General features: G+C 39.5%; 1 protein-coding gene across 1 annotated transcript in view; it reads right to left on the minus strand.

Annotated features, from left to right (window-relative positions):
- The window catches only part of SVEP1 (sushi, von Willebrand factor type A, EGF and pentraxin domain containing 1), a 136,854-nt gene that overhangs the window by 43,434 nt on the left and 70,181 nt on the right, over window positions 1–23,239 (minus strand). Inside the window, exons 15-30 of the mRNA XM_060236533.1 lie at window positions 22,687–22,878; window positions 22,186–22,419; window positions 20,086–20,247; window positions 18,447–18,608; window positions 16,896–17,057; window positions 16,450–16,541; window positions 11,861–11,957; window positions 10,924–11,037; window positions 9,474–9,587; window positions 9,054–9,255; window positions 8,317–8,474; window positions 5,468–5,669; window positions 4,082–4,257; window positions 3,268–3,392; window positions 2,050–2,173; window positions 381–551 (exon numbers count right to left, since the gene is read on the minus strand). Of these exons, the coding sequence (XP_060092516.1) occupies window positions 381–551; window positions 2,050–2,173; window positions 3,268–3,392; window positions 4,082–4,257; window positions 5,468–5,669; window positions 8,317–8,474; window positions 9,054–9,255; window positions 9,474–9,587; window positions 10,924–11,037; window positions 11,861–11,957; window positions 16,450–16,541; window positions 16,896–17,057; window positions 18,447–18,608; window positions 20,086–20,247; window positions 22,186–22,419; window positions 22,687–22,878 (2,487 nt within the window). The remainder of the gene's footprint in view (window positions 1–380; window positions 552–2,049; window positions 2,174–3,267; window positions 3,393–4,081; window positions 4,258–5,467; window positions 5,670–8,316; window positions 8,475–9,053; window positions 9,256–9,473; window positions 9,588–10,923; window positions 11,038–11,860; window positions 11,958–16,449; window positions 16,542–16,895; window positions 17,058–18,446; window positions 18,609–20,085; window positions 20,248–22,185; window positions 22,420–22,686; window positions 22,879–23,239) is intronic.

The following is a 23,239-nucleotide window of genomic DNA, read 5'->3' on the forward strand; positions in this document are numbered from 1 at the left end:
AATGTTATGAGAAGCAACCAAAACTAGACATTACTGCACACGCAACATGCTTATTTTACTTATGTTTCTATCAGTACGCTCTCTTTTTCAAGGTCAGGGTGGATTACATGAAATTAGGGGAAGGGGGCTGATTGTGTAGAATGTCCTCTAGAAGAAAGTTTTTATGAACAGGAAAAGAGCTACATTTCCCTCCTCTTTTAGGCTCATGATGCGCCACAGATGACTAAAATGGTGGGCTAGTAAATTTTGTGCTGTAGATTCTGAAGTAAAATGGTGCTATCCTAAGGTGAGTTACACCTTTTTGAGCTCGTTTGTTTCAATGGGGTTAGAAGGGTGCAGTTTTACTTATGATTGTTCTGAAAATTACCAAGAACACTTACTTTCACACCGCGGAAGAGGTTGTGTCCACTGTCCTAAATTTAGACAATGCTGGACAGAATTCCCCACTATGTAGAAACCAGAGTCACAAAAGAGGGAGACTTTCGATCCTGGCTTTAATTCACTTGATGAAGTCCTCAGGTGAGGAATGAAACCTTCTAAGGGTTGGCAATCTGGCGGTGGGGGTGGGGTGTGTAGAAAAGAAACACATACAGACACACATAAGCTGGAAACAGCACAAATAAATATAAACAACATCAAAAGCTAAACAGCCTAGTTATTCCCATACATGTAGCATAAATTTCATTTCTATATCTACCTAATACCTCGTATCTACATTTTACCTTGTTGCTACTGCATCATCCTCTCACTCTTCAGGTGAGTAAGGCTTTGAGGGGTTATACTTCATTGGTTCCATTTTAGACCTTTGATGGAACCAGCAGAAGAAATGTGTGCTTTAGAAATTGGGAGTGTGATTCAATTACAAAAATTTCCAAACCAACAATCTTAATTCCTGAGGCTTCACTCTGCCCAGTCAAATTTTGGTACTACCTAACGTCACATAATCAGGTGGACCTGTACATGAACTAAAAATTACTGGCAATCTTGTTTGATGTAACAAATGCCTGTTTGGATCAGATTCTTCCATGATCTATATACCAAACATTTGCCATTTTATCACAGTTGCTAGAATTGTGTTTGGGAGACTCTGGAACCACGTAATATCTCCAACAGGCCAAAAAATGGGCACAAAAGTCTAGAGACTTATCAACTGATCAGATTGACACAGCTCAAAAGAATGGTAAAGACACACATAAGCTGATTTGGAAATCAACAAATGAAAACTTATGTCATTTTGTCAAGTATTGTCTTTATCTTGTATTTTTATATTCAATTTTTGTTTGTACAACATCTTTTCTTATTTTCTAATATATTTTTAAAAATAGTTGGGAAAGATGTGTAATGTTTTCTAAGCTCACATTAATAAAAGCACAGGTCATTCTCTATGTCAACATACACGGTCAACATGATTGTTCTACAAGTAAAATAAAACAGAATAAAGAGCCAAGAGTGATTTAAATTTCTGCTTCCAATGAATGACTGGTGAGTTTTCCCATCTGACCCTTCTCTCTTTTAACATCTCAATACAGGAAACCATAAATATTTTGCTTGAGGTGCCAATGAACATTTATTACACAACACTGGAATCTGAAGAATGAAGACTAAATGTTCCAGCATTAACTAATCTAATTATCTATGCAAAGCCAACATGCAGGGGGTCAACTGCATCATACATTTTGCATCTTCTAAGGTCAACCAATAAATTAAAAATTCCAATGATTTTTCGAATTTTCTACTTTTAAGAAATGTTTTCCCCCGTTGATTCATATGGCACCTCTGTGCACAGTAAACAATTCTAGAACGTTGTGTATGGTGCACAGTCAGTTTAAGAGGAATGAAGAAATGGCAAGGCAAGACAAAATTATTACCCAACTGGTTACCCAATGTGTTTTAAACATCAGAAGATGCTTGGGAAATCAAATGGCCTTATCTGGCTAAGACTCTCAAAATACCTCTTACCAAGAAATTTCTCATAAGGCTTCAATGAACCCCGGATTTTCTCAACTCTAATTTGAAAGTCCTTGATTTTTAAGAAATTAAAGCTCTAACCAGCACAAAACATGCTCTTGGGATCTATCTTCACTCTTCCAACAACCCCAGGAAGGAAATCAGGCCAGGCTAATACATTGCCTTTTCGCAATTCTTCTGGACAAGCAACAGCTAGTGATTTCACCTTATAGTCAAAAGAGACAGAAAGATCCAATAATCAGTAATACAATGCAAAACATTACAACAACACAGCAATATGATAAAAGTTAGTGTTTAAGCCCCACACAATCCACAAGAAAAGCTGATAATTTACAGTTGATTCATGAATGCGATCAGGCTACTAAAGAACAAGAAGTAATTTATTAAGTTGGTTGGAAAAGAAAGGGAGAAAAATTTTAACATCGCCTTGAGAAACCTCAGTAGTGTCTTCTGTCCACATGAGACAGCTAGGAGATGCAAAATAAAAACATCATAACAGGTCAGGTGTGAAAGACAAAACAATACAAAAACTTCAGCACAGGGCCAGTTCAAAGTCTTGAGGGGCCTTGGGCAGATAGTGTCCAGGGGCTCCCATATGCCCTCCTTTCCACCCCCACATGCCTTCTACCTGCCTGTGCATCCTTCTCATGCTTGCAAGCCTTCCCACCATTCATGCTCAGTTACCATTGCCACTAGGATTGCTACCACTGTGTACCACCCACACGCCCTTCCTCAATGACTTTGAGCACAGGTAAAAACAGGCAGTGGAGGTCAGGTCCGTGGCAGCAGACCCCACCAGAAACCCTGGCTCCTGTTTCAACAGTTTGATGCTGACGCTGGCCCGGCTTCAACAGACAGACAACAAAGTGAGTGAAGAAACTGTAACAATTCCAGGCAAACTTGGAACCATTCTCATTTTTACCACAGTGTTTCAGAGGGCAGTAATATTTCAGAGGCACCAATTTAAAAAGAACATGAATTGTGCTCCAGTTGCTTGTTCAGTCCACAGATCACTTAGGACTGTTCCCATTAAATTACACTGCTCCCGCAAGGGAACAAGAACGGATAATTTGGGAAAGAACAGGAAGCCATTAATTAGTCTAAGAACAAAGAACATAGTCGGGAGTAGGAGACCCTCTGCTGAAGAAACTTTACTTCTGAGTACAAAGAATAGAGTGCTGTGGCTAGAGAATACGGATGCTTATACAAACAAACAAGCAAGACATCTTCAGCTAAACACATTACTTGAAGAAATAACAGCAAACTTTCAGAAAACTAAATTAAAATTTATATACTTACCTGTTGTAGAGTCAGAACGTAATTCCAAATATTAAGCTGGCTGATTGAGCCAACAAAAGACTCAGCAGGATTGAACCCTTCTCCTCTTTGGTCTTGTTCCTGTCCAAGCACTAAAGCCCCTCCACCTACATGAGATAGAAAAGCAGGATATGAAGTCAGCATGCGCTGTACCTGAATTTGGGAACATGCATATAATCATTATTCTATTTGTAACTTCAACCAACCAGGCAGACTGCGGCAAAAGCAGGGCAGAGCTTTATGGATGAAGACATGGAACTCTGCAAATGGTTGAGTTATATGGAAACAAATAAATACACTGCAATTTCAGAGAGAACTGATGGGTCAATAGTGTCTTGGGGTGAGAGGGGAATGGCCACACCAAACTTGTGGATGAACAGAAGATGTCAGGACAATTTGGTTCACATATTAGTGCTTTTGCAGCAGGGAAACCACAGCAGCACAGGCAAGAGGTAACCATATCATCATGCCTACCCCATGCAATTCAATATCTTCAATGGAATAGCATGTGGCCAGGCCATGTGGTAACAGTTTCCAATATGAATCAGGCCTCAGAGAGAATTTCGCTTTACAATTTTTTTAAGAAATCACTAATTTGAAATATATATATATGCAACTGTCCATTTGTTGCAATTATGATCTTCTTTCAAAAGTGAGGAACCAAAGGAAAAAACCAGAAGAATCAGGAGAAGTGCCCCCCCCCCCAAACTGTAAATAAAAAATACAAAACATTTGACAGTGGAAATATCTCACATAAGTGAAGCAGAACTGGGTAAATACGAAAGTAGGGCAGTACCAGGGATTTCTGTTCCAACAGATAAACCACGGCCTCCGTCAGATAGCTTCCCATCAATATACACTTTCCAGGCTCCATCAGTGCTGGTCCAGGTGACAGCAATGTGATGCCAATTGCCATCATTGACAGAAGGGCAATCTGTAATACTCTCCTTCCCATTCACATAAAGAACCCACCTGCAATAATTTGAGAGAGACACTGAATTGCTAGTAAATATCTGCAGTGGTTTGAGTAAAAAATCTCTTTTCTACATATGCACAAGGCTGGATATTTACAAATTGCTTCATGTGGAGAAGACCATCAATTCTAAGGAGTACTGCCATGTGGAAGAAGCAATACCTAAACTGGCACGTTCTTCAAAAGCAACAAAACATCTCATTGCTCAGGAGGGCTAATGTGATGGACAGAGGACTGTCCTGCCTGTCACAGCTGTATACGATAAACAACATATTGGTTTGTACTCACATATGAAGAGAGACAAAGTGAGTTATCCCTGGGCTTTTCGACAATTTTTTTTTTATTCAGAATCATACCTAATGAGATAATGTTACAATCTTTATCAAGAATGACAAACCTGGGCTCTGTAACACGAGTTTATCAGTTTTTATTAGTAAAACAGAATTTTAACCAAGGTGTTGTAAACAGTTGGCACAGTTTTACTTGACACTTCCCCTCCATTTAATAAAGCAAAAGTTGTGAAAAGGACTGTCTCACTCTTTAATGCACACACCTTAATTTTGGTTCTGCGTCCAATGTACTGACCAAGCCCTAGTGCATGAGTGGCCAAACTTGTTTAACATAAGAACCACAAAGAATAAATATCAGGTGTTGGAAGGAAGGAAGGAAGGAAGGAAGGAAGGAAGGAAGGAAGGAAGGAAGGAAGGAAGGAAGGAAGGAAGGAAGGAAGGAAGGAAGGAAGGAAGGAAGGAAGGAAAATAGATGGGGGACAGAGAAGAGATGGGAAGAAAACAACTTTAAATGCATTCCTCAAACTGCTGGCTGGCTTGGCAAAGTAATTTAAAGAAACAAATGCTTTCTCCAAGATGGCTGATAAGGCGGTGGAGGCTTTGAGGGCCACATGATATGTAAGTGCCACATATGGCTCCTGAGCTGCAGTTTGGCTGCCCCTGCCCTACTGCACATGAGAAGAGAAGCCTTATTTGCTGTTGACAGAATAAAGGTTTTGTTAGAAAGCTTGACCACATGTGTGGAGAATAAGGAGAGCGATGAGAATTGCTGTTTGATATATGTGATTTACTGCTTTAATATGTTGAGAATGTTGGAAAACTAAAATAAAACAGGATTTTAAAAATAAAACAGAATTTTTTTTAAAAAATATGGAAACTGGTCTAGTATTTAAGACAATGCTGTTCCTAAACCATTTACCCGTTGTAATCTGTAAGTAGAAATGCATTGTCACTTCCACTTTCCACTGCATAAGAAATTGGAGTCCCATAATTGGTAGTATCAGTGGATTTCATCCAGAAGGCACAGGTGATCTCACGGAGAGGGGGGAGAACACCATCCAGCATGACATAGCCATAGATTCCAGAAACTTCAAAATCCAGATTGAATCCCAAAGACTGTTCTGCAACAAAATGGGAAAATACTCAGGTTTGTCTCCTGCACTTCACAACTTTAAATAGAAAAAGAAAAGAAAACTCCATCTGCCATGTGAATAGGACACAAAAGCTGATTTAGAGATAGTCCTGAGACATCCAGGCTCTATAAAGAGCACCTGAACAAATGCACTTTTTTACAGAGGGAATATTAATTATTTCATCCGTAGAATTAGGTCTCAGTACAGTGTAGTGGTTAGAGAGCTCTAATAGGAACAGGAGGCCCTAGGTTTAAATCCCTGCTCATCCATGAAGCTGTCTGACTAACTGTGGATCAATGAGTCCCATTCTCTTTCAACTTAACCATCTTCAGAGGATTGGTGAGACAACAAACAATGGAGAAGGGAAAAACCACTTAAACTTCCTTGGATTCTTTGGATTCCAAACAAAACAATAAAGCAACTGTGTAGCCAAAACAAGTCACTTAGTATCTTAAACAAGTTTACTTGAAAAACTTGCTATATAAAAGTATCCTATCAGTCCAAAGTGCCAAAAGGCACCACATAAATACTTTTGAAGTCCAAAAACTTGTAAAAAACCACTAAGGTTTTTCAAACATGAATGGAACGGTGGAAACGTATTCAGAGGATGCCTGTGACACGGCGTACCGCAGCACTTCTTCTCCCTCCTCTCCACCTTCCAAAGCACAAAGATAAATGTGTAGAAGCTCTCAATGTGTTTGTCGACTGCTTGCTGCGAGTTTCGAACTGTCTGAAGGCAGTTCCAGCTTTTTCAAGAGCAAAACAATGAAAATGTCCTTCTCTGTACTGCATTTAGGAAAACATTTCTACAGTGGCTCACGCTAAAGGCAAACGCTGGATAAAATATGTGGTAGGCTAATACTGCAGGAAGTACATATATGAGGAGTCTCTCTCTCTCTCACTCACTCACACACATAGTCATAGAATTATAGAGTTGGAAGGGATTTCCAGGGCCATGTAGTCACATCCCTTGCACAATGCAGGAAATTCACAAATACCTCCCCCCATACCCCCAGTGAAACCTGCTCCATACCTAGGAGATAGCACCTTTATGACCAACAAGCGTTCATTGAGAATGTAGACAGACAGACATAACCTTTATTGGCATAACAAAAAAGAAAAACAAGGTCCAAAGGAATTTCAAAATGCTGGTTTTTTAAATTCAAAGGAATTTCAACCATGCTGGTTGGGATTGCAAATTACCGTGGTTTGTATGTCCGATTTGAAATTCCTTTGGACCTTGTTTTTCTTTTCTGCTATGCCAATAAAAGTTATGTCTGTCTGTCTGTCTGATTGAGAATGTAAGCATTCTCAATAAAACTTTGTTGGTCTTAAAGGTGGCTACTGGACTCTTAACTTTGTTCTAAAACACAGATGAGTAGGAAGACCTAAATTTTACTTGTTTCCATGCCTTACCTTGCTATACTCTGTAACTGAATCATTTTCTCAACTCAGCTCTAGAGCTGCCAGATCCCCACCATCACTTGGACTGCCACTCTGGACTAATGGCATGTGGGAGAAAAATATTTTTCTTGTGGAAACAGCATGCAGAGAAGACTTAACTTCTACAATCACACTTACCTCAGTTTTTAGTTTTTAATGGGAAAATCACAGGTGTTCAGAGGTCTCAGAACTTCTTCCTACATTTCATTTGGTTTGGCCATAAACAGACCATCTCTCTCTTATTACACACTCACATTAAGATGGCATGGAAGAGGCTGCCTGGTGTCTGCAAGGGGCAGTGTCTGCATTTCCCCATCCAGTCTGGAGTACGGTCTGTCTGCCTCCCAACATGTGCAATAAAATCTTTGACTCTAGCCACCCTAGTGACAGCACTGCCTATCACAGCATTTACTATATATCTGTACTGCTATCTGCATGTACAAGCAGTATTTGCCCCAGTGCCTTTCAAGCAGAACACCATAGGCAATAAGCCAGAAATGTGATTGATGCACATAAAAGACAGATCTATCAGTTCAATTCTCTGTGGTGACAGAAATCAGTGTGAACATCTGCAGACTGGAAAACATTCCTGTCAGTTATATATATATATATTTTGAATTACATTCTCCTTATTCTTCCAATTCTTGCTGTCCTCCAGAACTCCAAACAGCCTGGTGCCAGCCTGATAGCCAGATCTAAAATTTCTGACGTATTGATGGCTATTTTTTTTCCAGTTTGCATAGGTGTAATAAGATTTTTCAAAGGAAGTGAAATGGTACTATACAGAGAGTACAAAACTCTGTTTGTGAAAGAGCTATCTTCTCTTTTCAACAGTGTGAAGGCACAATATTGCGAGGACAAGAACCACTGAACCAAATTTGTCCCTACATTAAACTACACATAAAGCTCTGAATATTTCCAGTAATCAAAATCCAGATGCACTTTGTTATTATAAGGTTTAGGCTGTTCCAGACTTGCACAAAGCAGTTTAAGAGAGAACTCTTTCCATAAATTAAACAGTGGGAAGAAATCTAAATACCATATTGAGGGACTGTAACTGTCAAAAATCAAATTCTGTTATGAAATCTATTACATTCATAGAAAGCTGGCTTGTACCAGTTCAGGTTTGCACAACTCTTTCCCAGAAACGTCTCTTGAGCATTGTTTTTGCTGGCACTTTGATCCTGTGTACCTGTTTCACACCTGCTGCCTGTAAAGCCAGGAAGACATTTACAAATGAATGAGTTCAAGGCATCCACACATGTTGCTTGGTTTGCACACGGGTTAGATTCACACTCATTGATGTTCACTTCACATTGTGGCCCTGTATATCCTGTGACACACTGACACCTGAGAGCAAAAGAAGTACAATTCCATTATTGCTGTTCAAACAATTAAATACTATTATCACTGTAAGTCCAAGCTGCCTATTCAAGTGACACAGGGGACGAGAAAGAGAAAGCAGAGTTACCAAATTTCAAACGTGTCCCATGGCAGATGAAAAGGAAACCCTCTTGTCAGGAGGATGGTGCGATGCTGATTTGTTATCTGCAATCAATTTCAGTTCTATATATTCAGGATATGGGTCGATAATTAATGTAGATTGGGCTCTTATAGATCTTGGGCCTTTGTGTGAACTCCACAGAGTGGAGGAGACAGTTCTTCAATTGTCCTAATTCTAAGTTATTTAAAGCTTCGTAATTCTTGGAAACAAGCTGGGAGCTCAACATGATATTTTCTTCATAAGGCCTGTTCTGATATTCTTTGACAGAGAGGAAATGAACATTATTATTTAAGTTTAATTCAATTTGCATTGAGTTTATTTAATAGGTATCTTCCCACTTCCCATATTTTATTAGAATATTTGGAGAAACAGTATCGAATATGATTTATTAAATCCCATTTTTTCTCTTTCTCTTTTTTTATTACCTGTAGCCATTGATACCATCTTTGCAAGCAGCTCCATTTTTACAAGGCCTACTGAGACATTCATTAATGTTTTTTTCACACAGAACACCGATAAAACCAGAAGGGCATTTACAACGGAAACCTCCAATCTGATCTTCACAGGTGGCTTTGTTTAAACAGGGGTTTGAAAGACATTCATTTATCTCTGTTTCACAGTGAATACCTGTAAAGAAAGCCACAAAGTAACAGTTTCTGACTGATTTATAGAATATGTCATATGAAGTCATAACCAAACAGTTTCTAGATTTCAGGAACTAGATTAGCCCTTGCTAGCCTGCTCAAAGTCAAAGAATGGGTAGAGAGACACAGAGAGAAAGCAGCTGGCAATCCTAAACCAAAACTTCTGACCTCCACGGAAACAAAATACAACAAAGTACCAACCTGTGAATCCTTCTGCACAGGTGCACTGGTAAGCATTCGTACCATCAACACAGACGGCTTCATTGAGACAAGGGTTTGAAGCACATTCATTTGTATCTTCTTCACAAAGTAAACCTTCAAACAACAATGTAATTGGAGACAATGTTAACAGAATGCATATACATACAAACTCACAAACATTTACTCACACATGAAAAACACAATCCTGCAAACACTGAAGTATTCTGTTTATGGAGAGCAGGAAAACATATTTGTTAGGCAAAAACATAATTGCCCACTTGCCACATATCGTGTTTCTTCAAATTTTTTTTTTCACACCATGAGTTTGCAGGTTTCATAGTAGGTCCTATATGCCCATTATTTTATGGCAGACCTCACAATTTTGGATTCTCTTGTTTAAATTGACACAACTTTTTATGAAGGGGAAATACACCACCATAAAAATGTGACACCTGTTGTATGTTTGCCAGCCATACAGCTGTTATTTTTTTTATTTTATTCAACTTAAGTGTGTTGAGAAGGAAAAGAGACCCCTATATACAACTACACATATACATGCTGTTACAATCAAGTGTACTGAAGCCTACCAACTACTTCTACATCCTCCCAATACATGCGGTTGCCATGTTGTGTGAACAGCGGCAATGCATGTATTTACCTTTGTGTACAGCCCTGGTACATTTGACAGTTAACTCTGAAAAAGTAGACAACCTGCGTGTACTGGAACTGTATGCACATGATAAAAATGTGCTTGCCTTTCTTTATACAATATATCAGGAAGATCCATGTGTGGTTAGTAATCTTCTGATATATAAAAGTGTCATGTCTGAAAAGGGCCTCTGTTTCTTTCAGAAAGATCTAAAGCGCTAGCTCAAGCACATCAAAGGCTTGAATATATACAAAAAAGAAGGTCTGAGTTCTCGGACAGAAAAGCAGAATCAAAATAAAACAAATAATTTCAATGGCACATTCTTCACAATAAATAAACTTGGATTATAAACTTTGACAGGTTATTTAACCCAGTGTCCCTTACACAGATAGTTTTGTTTATATAAAAAATATCTAAACATACACTGGCCTATATCTTGTGGGAAATTATGGTACACAGGAAGATTTCCATCAGAGGAGAATAGTTTTTTTCAATCTCCACCCCCCACTACAGTTCAAAATGCGCTGATTTTGATCCTCAGGGACAAGGGACTCCTGGAATGCCATGAGACAGAGTTGGAAGTCTGCAGTAGGAGAGGAATATTGGTGAAAATCATCCCCCTTCTGGCCATGGAAATGTTAGGTAGGACCCAGACTACAGTTAAAGCATATTAGAGGTTTTCTCCTGACTATACTGAAGAAGTTCGGTCTCTGTAAGAACTCTACAAAAGGCAAAATAGTTTAAAGGTGAACCAAATATGAGCCACACTTAAAAAAAAAAGATTATATTGATTTTTGTCACCTGTGTAGCCTGCCTGGCACTGGCAAGTGAAGGCTGCAATGCCATCCTTGCAAGTCCCTTTGTTGTGACAGGGGGAAGATTTGCACTCATCAATTTCCACTTCACATTTTAAGCCTGTGACAAAGGGAAAAAAATAGATTTGGATTATTAAAGAAAGAAAAAAGTACTAAAGATAAGAAAATCAAAGCAAAATTTCAAATAAACCTAACACGTGGCTCAAGTTAAGGTTACAGTAATCATTTGCCTGGACTGGTATTCTATGAGATTATTATAGTTTCTACTAAAACACAGCTGTTTAAAACTAGATACTTTTGATAAGATGCCACATGAAACCATAAGATCCAGCTATAAGACATGCAGACAGATCCTACACACATCTACTCAGAAGAAAACTCCAGAAAGCACAATGGGATGATCTACTACGTAAGTGTGCACTAGATTGCAACACTAAGCTGTAAATGTATGCACTTTTAAGTGGAATATGCCCCAATGAATTTGGTGGAATCATTTTCTGCATAAACTTGCAACAGGATTGGGATGAATGTCCAACCCATACAAGTAGAGCCATTTAGTCAGTTCCACAGTTTCAATGGGAGAAGCAGTTCAACTCTAAGCAAGTATACTCAGAAATAAGTCCCACTGACTTCCCTTGGTGTTTTAAATAATTAAAGAAAAGTATAAATAGTGAGGAGGGAGTAATTCAGATTTCATAAGACCCTAATGTGTTATGCAGCAGAGGAAAATTCTGTACTAATGAGAGAAAAAATAAATTAGAAATATTCCCATAAAACAGAAATAGCGAATGGATATGATATAATGTTATATGTAGACTTTTTCTAATTTCATTAGTGAACAATTAGTCTGCAAATTCTACTTTATATATTTTATAAGTTTTCTAAAAAGTGTCCCAAACCTACTTTTCAACGCTGTTGTTTACCTGTATATCCAGGCGGGCATATGCAAATGTACCCACTTCCAACTTGTTTGCAAGTGCCACCATTGTGACATGGTTCCAGGAAACACTCGTGAAACACCTGTTGCCAATGGAAATGATGTAATGGTTAAGAAAGAAAAAACAACCCACATAAATGCCTATTCAACAACAAGCAGCAGACCAGATCATGTTTATTCTCAGTCCTCCAAGAATAAAAATATGCATATTTAATACTTCAGATCTACCAGCATTTGAAACACATGTGCTGTTCCAGTTGCCTGCCCCATATGGTCTAAACCAGGCCTGTTGAATTATCACAACTCTAGGTTTTAGGGTGTGCTGCTAAAAGAGGAGTCTGGACCATATTTATTTTCAGGAACTAGTCAATATTCAAGTCAACTGCCTTTGGAAAACAAGAACGTCTTTTGGCTGTGGCTCTATAAAGCTTCCTTGCCATATCTCAGCAACGCTGACACAGTTCCAATGTAAAAACATTTGTTGATTGCACAATATTGCTTATTTTATAACCTGACACTATGTTTTCTAAGTCCAAGTTAATCTGTTAACTTTTTAAAAATGAAAATGAAAAAAAATTCATACCATCTCATCGATGTGCATGCTCTTTCATAAAAAACCTAACAAACATACATGAAGAAATGTCTCAATTCTGGGAAACAGGTAGCATGCTTGTTTATCATCAAGCATCCACAAAGCAGAGCTCAGCAGTTGGCAAGCAGCAGCAGATGAAAGTGCAGGATGACATCTTAAGGCACTGCTTCCATTGCCATTTTCAGCAACTATGGCTGCATCCACACAGAAACAATTATCTGCACAGCTCCTATTGCTGCTGCAAAAGCAGAGGCATCCTCAGTGACAATGGTGCGCCTGCATGGAAGCTTTCCTCACACTTCCCTCACCTAACTATTCTGTGGCTACCATTTTCTTCTTCTTGTCTCTTTGGATGGAGGAGGCTGCTAAATGCCAACCTTTTCACCAACACATGCAAAAGGAAAGAAAAACTCAACAACAAAAAAGTCCCCCTTCCTATTCCAATGCTATCCCCCTCTCCCCCCAATGAGATAGAAGAATTAATTTTCTTCTTGCTGGACATGGAAGGACAGCTCCCACTGCCCTTGCAGTAAACTGTGAGAACCTCTGTAGAACTGCAGCAGGAAGAGCAGGGGAAAGGCAAAGGGGAGTGAGACACGAAAAAGTGATGTCAATTAAAACTCTGCAATTAGCTCTCCTTCAGCATCTAAAGCATTTTGAAGTGTTAGGATATGACTTCGAACATAACAAGTTGGTGCCTAATGCACCTAAAAGCTTACACTCTTACTCAAGAATACTTTGATATGTCCAAGTCCCAGATACAGGATTGTTTCTCATTTGTACTTATCCAAATGTGACTCATCCAATTTGTACTTTTCCAAACCTGGGGTCTCACGGCAAATCCTGTTTATGTTTACATTTCCCTGGTCTAATTCAGATTTATAGACAATGTGTCAGTCCATGCCTAATCTCAGAGAAAACAGTGACAAATCTGTCAGAGAAGATACCTTATTTCCATTCTCAGATGACTTAGAAAAATTAACCAACGTTTGTGTAGAAACCAGTGATTTCACTCAGATTATGAGGGGGAAATGCATATGGTGTGGTCTGGCCCCTTAAGACCCCAAAGCCTACTGATCCCATCAATGATGGGGTACTGAGAAAGCTATTCAGAAAGGCCCCTGACTAAGATTTTGCAGACAACTACTCAGTCACCAATATGAAGAGAAAAGGAAGAAAGTATATCTGCCCACTAAACTCATGATTTTGCAGATTAAGGAATACAAAACAAAAAGTATATCTGCCCACTAAGCTCATGATTTTGCAGATTAAGGAATACAAAACAAGGCATGTGAACAATTAATGGGTCCCAGCAACATCAAATATTGCAGCTGGGTGCAACCCATCAGTTTTCTGATGAGAGACAATAATAAGCTTGCCACTATTGTAGAACTATGGGTCATTTTGCCCTTGATTGTAGGAAGAGACAAAGAGACCAGAATCAGCACCAGTTCCAATATAACCAGCCGGATGCAGGCATGCAACTCCAAGTGCCATCTTTTCTTAGAGCCTGTTTACAACAGGGAACCACTGATTGACTTATTGTGACTTTGATTATTAATTCTTATTCTTTTCCTTGCCTAGTGGATACGGGTTCCTCTTACACTATGATTAATCAGCCAGAAGTATTATTTCTCATATTTTCTGAAACTGTACTGGCTTCAGGTATCGGGGGTTCAGTCACCTCCATGTTCTGTCAGCACTGTTTTCTGTTTTCTTTGGACTGTACACAGTAACAAGTCATGTCTTAATTTCTCTACTTCCCCTGTTAATTTGTTAGTCAGGATTTCTTGTGTGAATCTGATGCAATTGCTTGTAAACTAGATGGTTTGCACAATGTGCATTTGCCAGTATTCGACTCTGGCCAGGGTCCATTTTGTTAACTGCTACAGGAAATAGAGGATTCAGAGGAATCTACCAGAAGGGTCAGAGGGAAAAGCATGCAGGTTGACCATGGGGGTGGGGAGTGAATCTAAAGTCAAAATCATGGTCAGAAATATATACAACACCCCCCCTCACCTCTCAATGTACTTCTATGGGCTTATGTTCCACCTTCAATAATTGCAACCTGGTTTTATTGAACTGCCATTATACACTTTAACATACATTTTTAAAAAAAATCTTGTGTGGACTAAGGCTTTTGTATATAACAAGTGAACCACCTCACAGAAAGACTATTTCAAAATTCTCAGCTAACATGAATAGACTACTAAAAGCTTGAAGCATCTGCTGAGTAAAAGGTTTAATACAAATTAAAAATATCATTGACCTCTGTGGTTAGCTACAGAGATATACAGCAGAAATGTTTTAGTGTGAGTTTTTTCATGGATACTTGGGATTCAAGAAGGCAACAGTTACAGCAATTGTTCTTGCCTCTTCTGGGAAATAATTTATTTTATTATTATTTTATTAGATTTATATCCCACCTTCCCTGCCAAGGCAGGCTCAGGGCAGCTAATCTTAGCAATGAGCCAAACAGGGTCTAATATCCAGCCCCCAAAATAGCACATTTTGGTAAGTTGATTAATTCATATTGTTTCTATGTTTTCTGTTATCCTTTCATCCCCCTGCCTTCTTTTGCTTCTTAATTCAATTTTCCTTTGTCCCCAGTCTCACACTGCCATTAAATCTGTTGTGCTAGAAAGACTCTCATAATTTTGTTACAAATGTCTTTGATATCCTAAAATGAAATGCAAATGACATCTGGCATGATGCAGTAGTTAGCGCTGGAACAGGACCTGGGTCAACTGGGTTCGAACCCCAGCTCTGCCACTGAAGCCGATCACATTCTCTCAACATAACCTATATCACGGGGTTGTTGTGAGGATAAAGTGCAGGAGGGGGGAGCAATATGATAAACTACTGTCTGTCTGTCTATATAATTTTCACTATAAATCAAACCGTCAATAGGATGAAATAAAAAAGTAACAATATATAACAATAATGGTGGCAAGTGTACAGATAAGCCTCTATAAAAGTTTCCAAATATCTAAAAATATGCCCATGTGCAATTGTTGTCTATATGTGATATGTTCAAATGTTAAGGCTGTAAGGTCCTCAATCCACTGGATTCCTGGAAGTGGGAATTTATCTTTCCAGTTCTGTAATATCTCTTTTAGCAACAGTAAAAGCATGGAGGGTCCATTTATGTTGACCACCAGTTAGTCTCCAGGACACAAGCAAATAGTTTTAAAAGTATATATGCATCTTCAAAAATCAATGAATATTATAATACCAAATGGATATGAGTAATTACTTCCTTCCAACAAGGCTGAATTAACTGGACAAGCCCAAAGCATACATTTAAGAGATGTCATACAACACCAGCAGCTAGACACTGTGTCTCTGTGTTGTCCCATGTATCCTAAAAATAGTTTTGAGGTCCACCAAAACCCCATTGCTTTGGTAACGTAAGGTGATCTGACTCTCTATTCCATTCATTTCTGAGACTTCCCATATTATATTTATTAATCAATGACAAATATTCACCCCCATTCAGCAGGATATACATTTTTCAAAAGCATCATACGGCAACATCATTGGCCAAATCATGTGGACTGCTGTTAGCCAATTTATTGAAGTGAGGGGAAAATCTGCCAAGGACAATGAAGAGGAAAATTCACCAACAAGAACAGTGTTGAAAATTACCCAGATGAAAGGCACTTTTTGACACTTAGGGCTCAGTCCTATAATTTACATATTTATTTTATACCCCACCTTTCACCTCAACAGGCACTGTGAACCTCCATTTTATTCTTACAACGACCCTGTAGAGTAGGTTAGGCTGGACCGAGGTCACCTAGAAAGTTTCCATAGCAGAGAGGGAATTTCAGTCTGGATCTTCTAGATCCTAATCCAGCATTCTAACCACAACATCATTATTGGCTTAGGCGTGACAATAAATACTACATGTTTATACAAGATATGTTCACTTTTAGTGCTAACTTTAGAAAATTGTAACTTTAGAAAACTGTAATTCTTGCCTGACTGCTGACTTGATATTTTTTGCTGATATTTTCTGGGGAGACTGGCACCTCTACACTCTCCTCCGCCGCAGAGAAAGTTGAACCAAAACCTAAATGGGATTGACATGAAAGCAGCTGTAAAAAATTGTCAAGGTCCTCAGAGTGACGGCTGGGATGCAATCAACTGCTAATGTATTTCATTTCTTGAGATTTCATAAGGAGACCTGCCTTTTCTGTTGTCCCACTCTTTTTATTTCTGTCCACTTTAAAAACTGCCACAGAACCTAGGAAGCCCCCACTTCATGTCCTTTGACCCTCTGCTTTTGTGCACACAATCACAAAACTCTGCTGAAAGTGGGAGCATCTATAAAGGATAGCGCATTGGTTGAGATAGCCTATCAGTTCTCCTGAATACCCTGCAACATTCATCCAATTGTTACTTTACAGAAAGTTATTTAACTTACTTGAGCAGTCTGCTATAGAGTTTGCACCAATCACTGTTGTAGTCCCATAAAATGGACAAGACAAGCAATAGGACTTTCCTGGATCGGGTTGATAATAATCGCTGGGACAGGGGTGACAGGGCATTAAACCAGAGCGAGAGAATTCTCCTGCAGGACAAGGTACTGTGAAGTGTAAAGCAAAACCTCTGTTTAAATGCTAACACTGCACTCTTTGTTTCTGCTCATTACTTCAAATAGTCTTCTTACAAAATGCTGGAAACTCTTTTGATGAACAACACTGTAGTGCAAGACAGGAGAAGAGAAGGATATTCTGAATTCTGGTTTTATCACACTTTCTACTTGAAAGTGGCCGCCGCGCTATTTGGAGGCTTCCTTGGAAGCCTCCAAAGAGCGTGGCGGCCACTTTCTGTTGAAAGTGACCAGGCGCAGCAGGGGGAAAGTGGCAGCGCGGTAGCACTCTTGTGCGCCGCCCATCACTCTCTCCCCCACGTCTTCCTGCACAATCATGCAGAGCCTCCGAATAGCGCAGCGACCGCTTTTGGCTTGAAAGTGGCCAGGTAGCGCTAAAACACTGCACTCTTCGGAGGCTTCTAAGGAAGCCTCCAAAGAGAACGGTGGCTGAGCAGTGCCAGGCAAGGGGCGTAAGGGGGCGCCTGCTGGTGCCCTAGGCAGCTGCCTACCCTGCCTACTCCCACACATCGGCCCTGGCCATCGAACCAGTGTCAACTACTGGAAATGGACAGATGATATTTGCTCTTTAAGGAAGGAGATTTACCTGCCCCCATCTGAAAGCTGCTCCAAGAGAATGAGGAGGTTACCACAATTGGACCAACTGCCTGGAGAAAAGAAGCCCTGACTTTTTATGAGAGGCTTAATGTGTAAGATTGGGCAGCTGACCTGGTAAGTGATATCCCATTGAGCCTCTATTAAAAGGACAGGAGTCAGGACATATTTTCTCTTAAGAATGATAGCGATTGAGCCATGAGGGAGGAAGCTTTTGAGGCCCTGCTATCCTATTAGCTGTGCTGCAGCCAAAAATGCAGGCAGGGCAGCAGTAAACAGGAGAATCCAATGACCTATGAGAGTTCTTATGAAAAGCTGAAGGTCCCCAGACCACTTGTACAACCTGCCATGTTCTCTTTAAAAGGGTCAAGATAATGACATATGATGAGGGCACCTGACTGCCAGGCAGAGCAGGATGGGAGCTGATAAATAGAGAAGGAGTCAGGTAGTGGTGACACCTCCCCCTTTTCAAGCTGAGGCTAGAGGAAACCGCAAAGGCCCAGTGTCAGTTGGGGTTAGGAGAGGAGGAGAGAGCATGAAAGCCTCTGTTCCTTGACATCTGTACACAGAAAAATGAAAACTTAACTTTTTCACACATAACCAAACACAGGTTTCACAAAGTTCACATCTGTATCTCTGAAGTACAGCTTAATCTAATTAAAGGCTTCAGAATCATAAGACATAACACACAGCTGCTCAAAAATAGTTCAGTTATATCAGCACAGTAATTAGCAACATGCCATTTCCCAGAATTTAGATGTTACAAACCTCCACATGCTGATATGTCCACAGCCCCCCTTTTGACAGTTGACATGTTTTCTGGGCAAGAGATGCACTGCTTAGATCCAGTTGTAGGCTGATATTTGCCAAGAGGACATGATTCACAGATCTCAAGGCCATTTGGAGAATAGGTTCCCGGCTTGCACTGAGCTAATTATTTAAGAGCAACACATTACAATTAAGCAATATCCATCTTCAAATATGTATTAGGACCAACAGCCAATTACCCAATATGCCAATGGCAGAATAACCTCTGAAACAAAGTATAACTGGCTATTTATAAGCCCAGAAGTGTAACTGGCTATTTATTAGCCTAGAAGACATATTTACCACACACTCACGCACACACACACACACACAAAACCCTTGCAAAATACAATTAGCACAGAGCATCTGCCACTAGCACAACTGTGTATATGTTGTCTGAAAACTGAGCATTTTGCTAAAATGATTTATTGGAATAATGTATACTGCAAAATCACAGCACAATCAGAATAATGCCTGCAAAACAAGTGAGCCACAGTTGTGAAGGTCATTTACAAAAATGCAGTGCTACATAGTTACAACTTTCTAAGTCCAGTGAAGTCAATGTGGTTAGAAAGGTGTAACTCCAGATAGGATATCTCTGAGGATAACCTTGGGCCAGTCTCTCTCTCTCTCTCTCCCAGCCTAACCTACCTCACAGGGTTATTGTGAGGTGACAAGGGGTAGGGGATACACAGACATATATGCTGTCCTGGGCTTCTTGGAGCTGATGGAATAAAGAAGTACATTTGGTGATTGGTCATAAACTATAATAGCTGTAGTTGGTGATGATTCACATAAACTGATCACAGATTAGATGAATAGCTGAGGAAAATAGGCAAGTTCGTGATCAACTTAACCTGTAAAGAAAAGATGTATGCGCAAAATGGTTGAATTTTAACATTATGTTAACAATGCTGCAATTTTTTAATAAAACCATAACAATTAAATTAGGTATTTTGTTCTGAGGGATTGTATTTATTTTACAAAATTTACAAAGATCACCAAGACTAACAAAATTAGAAGATACCATATTATTTACTGAGGGGGAAATGGAACTTGTACACCAATGAAAGGGGGAGGATGATGGAAGGTGCAGAGTGGGTGGAATGACCTTGATGTAGGCGGGGGAGTCAACTTTGAGGGGCAGCAAAAGCACAGGGAGAAAATCTGAGGGAATCTCTACACTTTTGGATTACTACTGGATTGGAAGCAAAACAAGGGAAAAATCATCACAAGAGCACCCTCAGAAAACATGGGAAAACAGCAACCAGAAAGCAAACTGAGCGCTGAAATGAGGAAAATCAATGCAGAATGATACAGAAAACCCAACAGACATGCACAGGGAAAACAAGGGAAAACAGCCATGCATAACAAGCCTTTAATGGCAGTGTTCTGCATATAGATATGAGATCTGTTTATCTGTCTCTCCACCCATTCGAGGCAGTATTCAAACAGGATTATTTGAATCTGGACACTTAAAATACTTATAAATGTTGGCCCTTTTTGTTTATTTTTACTTATATATTTAGAATATTTTAAATGAAAATAACACACATAAAAATCAACCAATTAAAAAAGTACGTAATAGTTAGCATCTTACCTTTACATTCTGAAACACTCCTCGAATGCAGGAATTCAGTGTAGCTACCAGATGGACAATTTTTACATTCTAGCTGCCCTTCCTCATCCTGGTAAGATCCAATCCAACAACTTCCACAGGCATGATGTTCCAGAGAGTAATAAGTACCCAAAGGGCAATTCACTGTGATTTAACCAAAAATTAAAAAGTTAGTCCTGGAACAAACCATTTAATGAGGCCTAGTTCTCACAAACAGTATGTAATTTTTTAAACCCCTTTTTTAAAAACCCTGCTGTTCAGTGTTCTCTCTAAGCTGAGTTAATGTGAGCTAGTTTATAGTTTTTTAGCCTCCAGTGCGCACATTTTTGTCTTCGTTCAGGAAAAATGGCCACAGAACAAACTATTTTATGCAATAACTCACAACTTTAATGCCAATAGCTGTCAAAGTAGAATTTTTGGTTACAAGACTCCACAGCTTAGAGGAGTATTCATAGAGACTCTCATTACTAAATGTTCTTCTATAAAAATACGAGAAAGCTATCATGTAAAAGCGACACATAGTCACATTACATATGTCATTATAATTATGTCTAATAATGCCTGGTCCCCATACTAATAACAAAAAATGCACAGATCAGGTAGAACTCTCAACAAACTCTGAGGAGTTCCCAGGCATGAAGAAAATATTTCCTCGTAACTTAACCCACAGAAAAACCCAAACCTGACAAAAAGCATGACAAGGACCAAATATGACTAAGAATGTTGCAGCCAGTTTCAGGGCAATCCTAAGCAGAGATATACCCTTCTCAGCCCATCTGCTTGGTGGAAAGTGCCATCAAGTCACAACTGATATGGCAACCCTGTAGCACTTTCAAAGCGAGATGGACAGAAATGGTGTCCAGGGGTGGCTGCTTCACCGTGGATTCCCCTGCTCCAGAAGAAACTCCAGCAGGGGACAGCCTTCTCCCAGGCACTGCTGAAGCAGGCAGTCGAACAAGGGACTGTGGGGAACGGGGCACTTGAGAGCCTGAATGGTCCAGCACAGGCCTCAGATAGGAGGTAGTCAAACCAGATGATACCACATCCCTCAAGTATGCTGAGGGACCTGACATTATTTTAGAGTCTGCTTTTTAGCTTTTCAAAATGTTCCAGTCACCTACCTGCAGAGACCACACCATGGAGGGATAACAGGGGCCTCATGTCTCCCCACACACAATGATGTCAATTTTAGCTCTTGAAAACAGTGTGGGGAAGCCCCTCATCCCCCTCATACCACAATCCCAAGCAGCATTAGGCCTCTGAGAAGTTAAGGAACAAACTCTTAAATGCTTCTGTGTCCTCATGACAGACGCAGTATCATCTAGTATGGCCCTGAGGCGGCTTCCTTTTTTTTTCATTTTTAAATGTTTTATTAGGTTTCAAGGGTATTAGGGAACAGGTTGGTGAGAGAGATATAGGGGGAAAAGCTGTTACATACTTACATTACAAATATAAAGCATAGAAAGATCTTACATGCATAAAAGAGAGAAACAAAAATTACTAACTGTAAATCACAAATTGCTTTCTAATTGTCTAACATTACTATCTTAATATTTGACGATAATTTCCATGAATTGAGCCACATATAAATCATAAGTTCAAACCAGTGTATCGAGCCATATATAAAATGGTTTCCAAAGGTTTTTTGAATCTTGCATAGATTTGCCTTTCAATAAAAAAGAGTGAGTCCAGTTCTGCTGTCTCAAATAATTAGGCTGATTCTATATGGGTATCACTCCTAGGCTGGAAAACACGGGAGATTTTGGGGGTGGAGCCTGAGAAAAGCAGGGTTTGGAGAGGGGAAGGACTTCAATGGGGTTTAATGTCAAAGAGCCCACCTTCCAAAGCAGCCATTTTCTCCAAGTGAACTGATCTCTGTTGCCTGGAGATCAACTGTAATAGGGGGAGGAGCAATTAGGGTTGCCAATCTCCACTTGGTGATTGACAACCCTAATTGTTCTTCACATGGGAACATGCGGCCTCCACAGTGAATGGGAGCAGATTTCAAAGGAGATGGAGTCATGGCTGCTCTTTAAAAATCCTAAATATGGGCTAGAGATAAGACATCTGAATTACACTTACCACACATTCGGCCTCTTAGTACAGAGCCTGGCCTGCAAAACAGGAAGGCCTTTTCAGCTTCCAGTGAGTTGGTGTCAGCTACAAGCAGTTCAGAAGAAAACTGAAAAGAATACATTGGATCCTTATTGAGAGTCCTTTTCAGCCTGTTTGTAATAGTCTCTAGCGTTTTTAGAAGGCGTTGCTGGTTCTCCAATTCCAGTGTATCATTTCTTTCATCAGGCAATGGTACACTAGCTAGGATTAGGAAAAACAAAGAAACCACACACATATACACAAAGGCATTACAGTGTTTTTACCATTATATTCCATTAGGGCAGACAGGAAAAATTTAAAAATACTGTAATACTGAATCAGCAGACAATGTTTCGGCAAAAGAAAATGCTGTTTCAATAACCATTAAAATATACATCATTTTATATTAGGCTGTTTCTTGTAGTATTAAGTGTTTTACTTAAGTAATTAAATGAATACTTAAAAACAAAGAGGAAAGATATCCCTTACCTGTAATATTAAAAATTAATTTTATTTTGTGGTCGGACATGGGCAGGATTATTTTTTTGTGCCTTTTGACCCGAGAGTTCACAACGTCTGCAGAACCAGATGATGGTTTTGGCAGTTGTTCTTCAGGCATTGCTTCGAGGAAATCATCATAAGAATAATCCAGCCGATTTGCAGCTCCCCAGCCACCAGCACCTAACATGCAATAGAAAAACAGAGGAAAACGCTGCAAGTAAAATAAACAAAAACTTCCAAGATTGCCAACAAATGTGTCAAGTATTAAAAGATTATTAAAAGAAACAAGGAAAAGACCTTTCCATGTGTTCAGATAGACCTGAATTCACATTTTTCTGGATCACGTGCATGCAAAAGATATACAAAGTTAAAAGTCCCATAAAACAATCCAGCACAAAGTTAAGTACACCAGGGGATTAGCTATTACAGACAAGCGAATGCATCAAAGCTGCAGTGGGAGGGGGCAAGGCAGAAAAGTTCTGATCCACAGACATTAAGTGCCTTCCATGAGCAAAAATTTAGTCTGGATCCATCCTATGTG

This window comes from Heteronotia binoei, chromosome 4 (genome assembly GCF_032191835.1).
Source record: "Heteronotia binoei isolate CCM8104 ecotype False Entrance Well chromosome 4, APGP_CSIRO_Hbin_v1, whole genome shotgun sequence".
Taxonomy (NCBI): domain Eukaryota; kingdom Metazoa; phylum Chordata; class Lepidosauria; order Squamata; family Gekkonidae; genus Heteronotia; species Heteronotia binoei.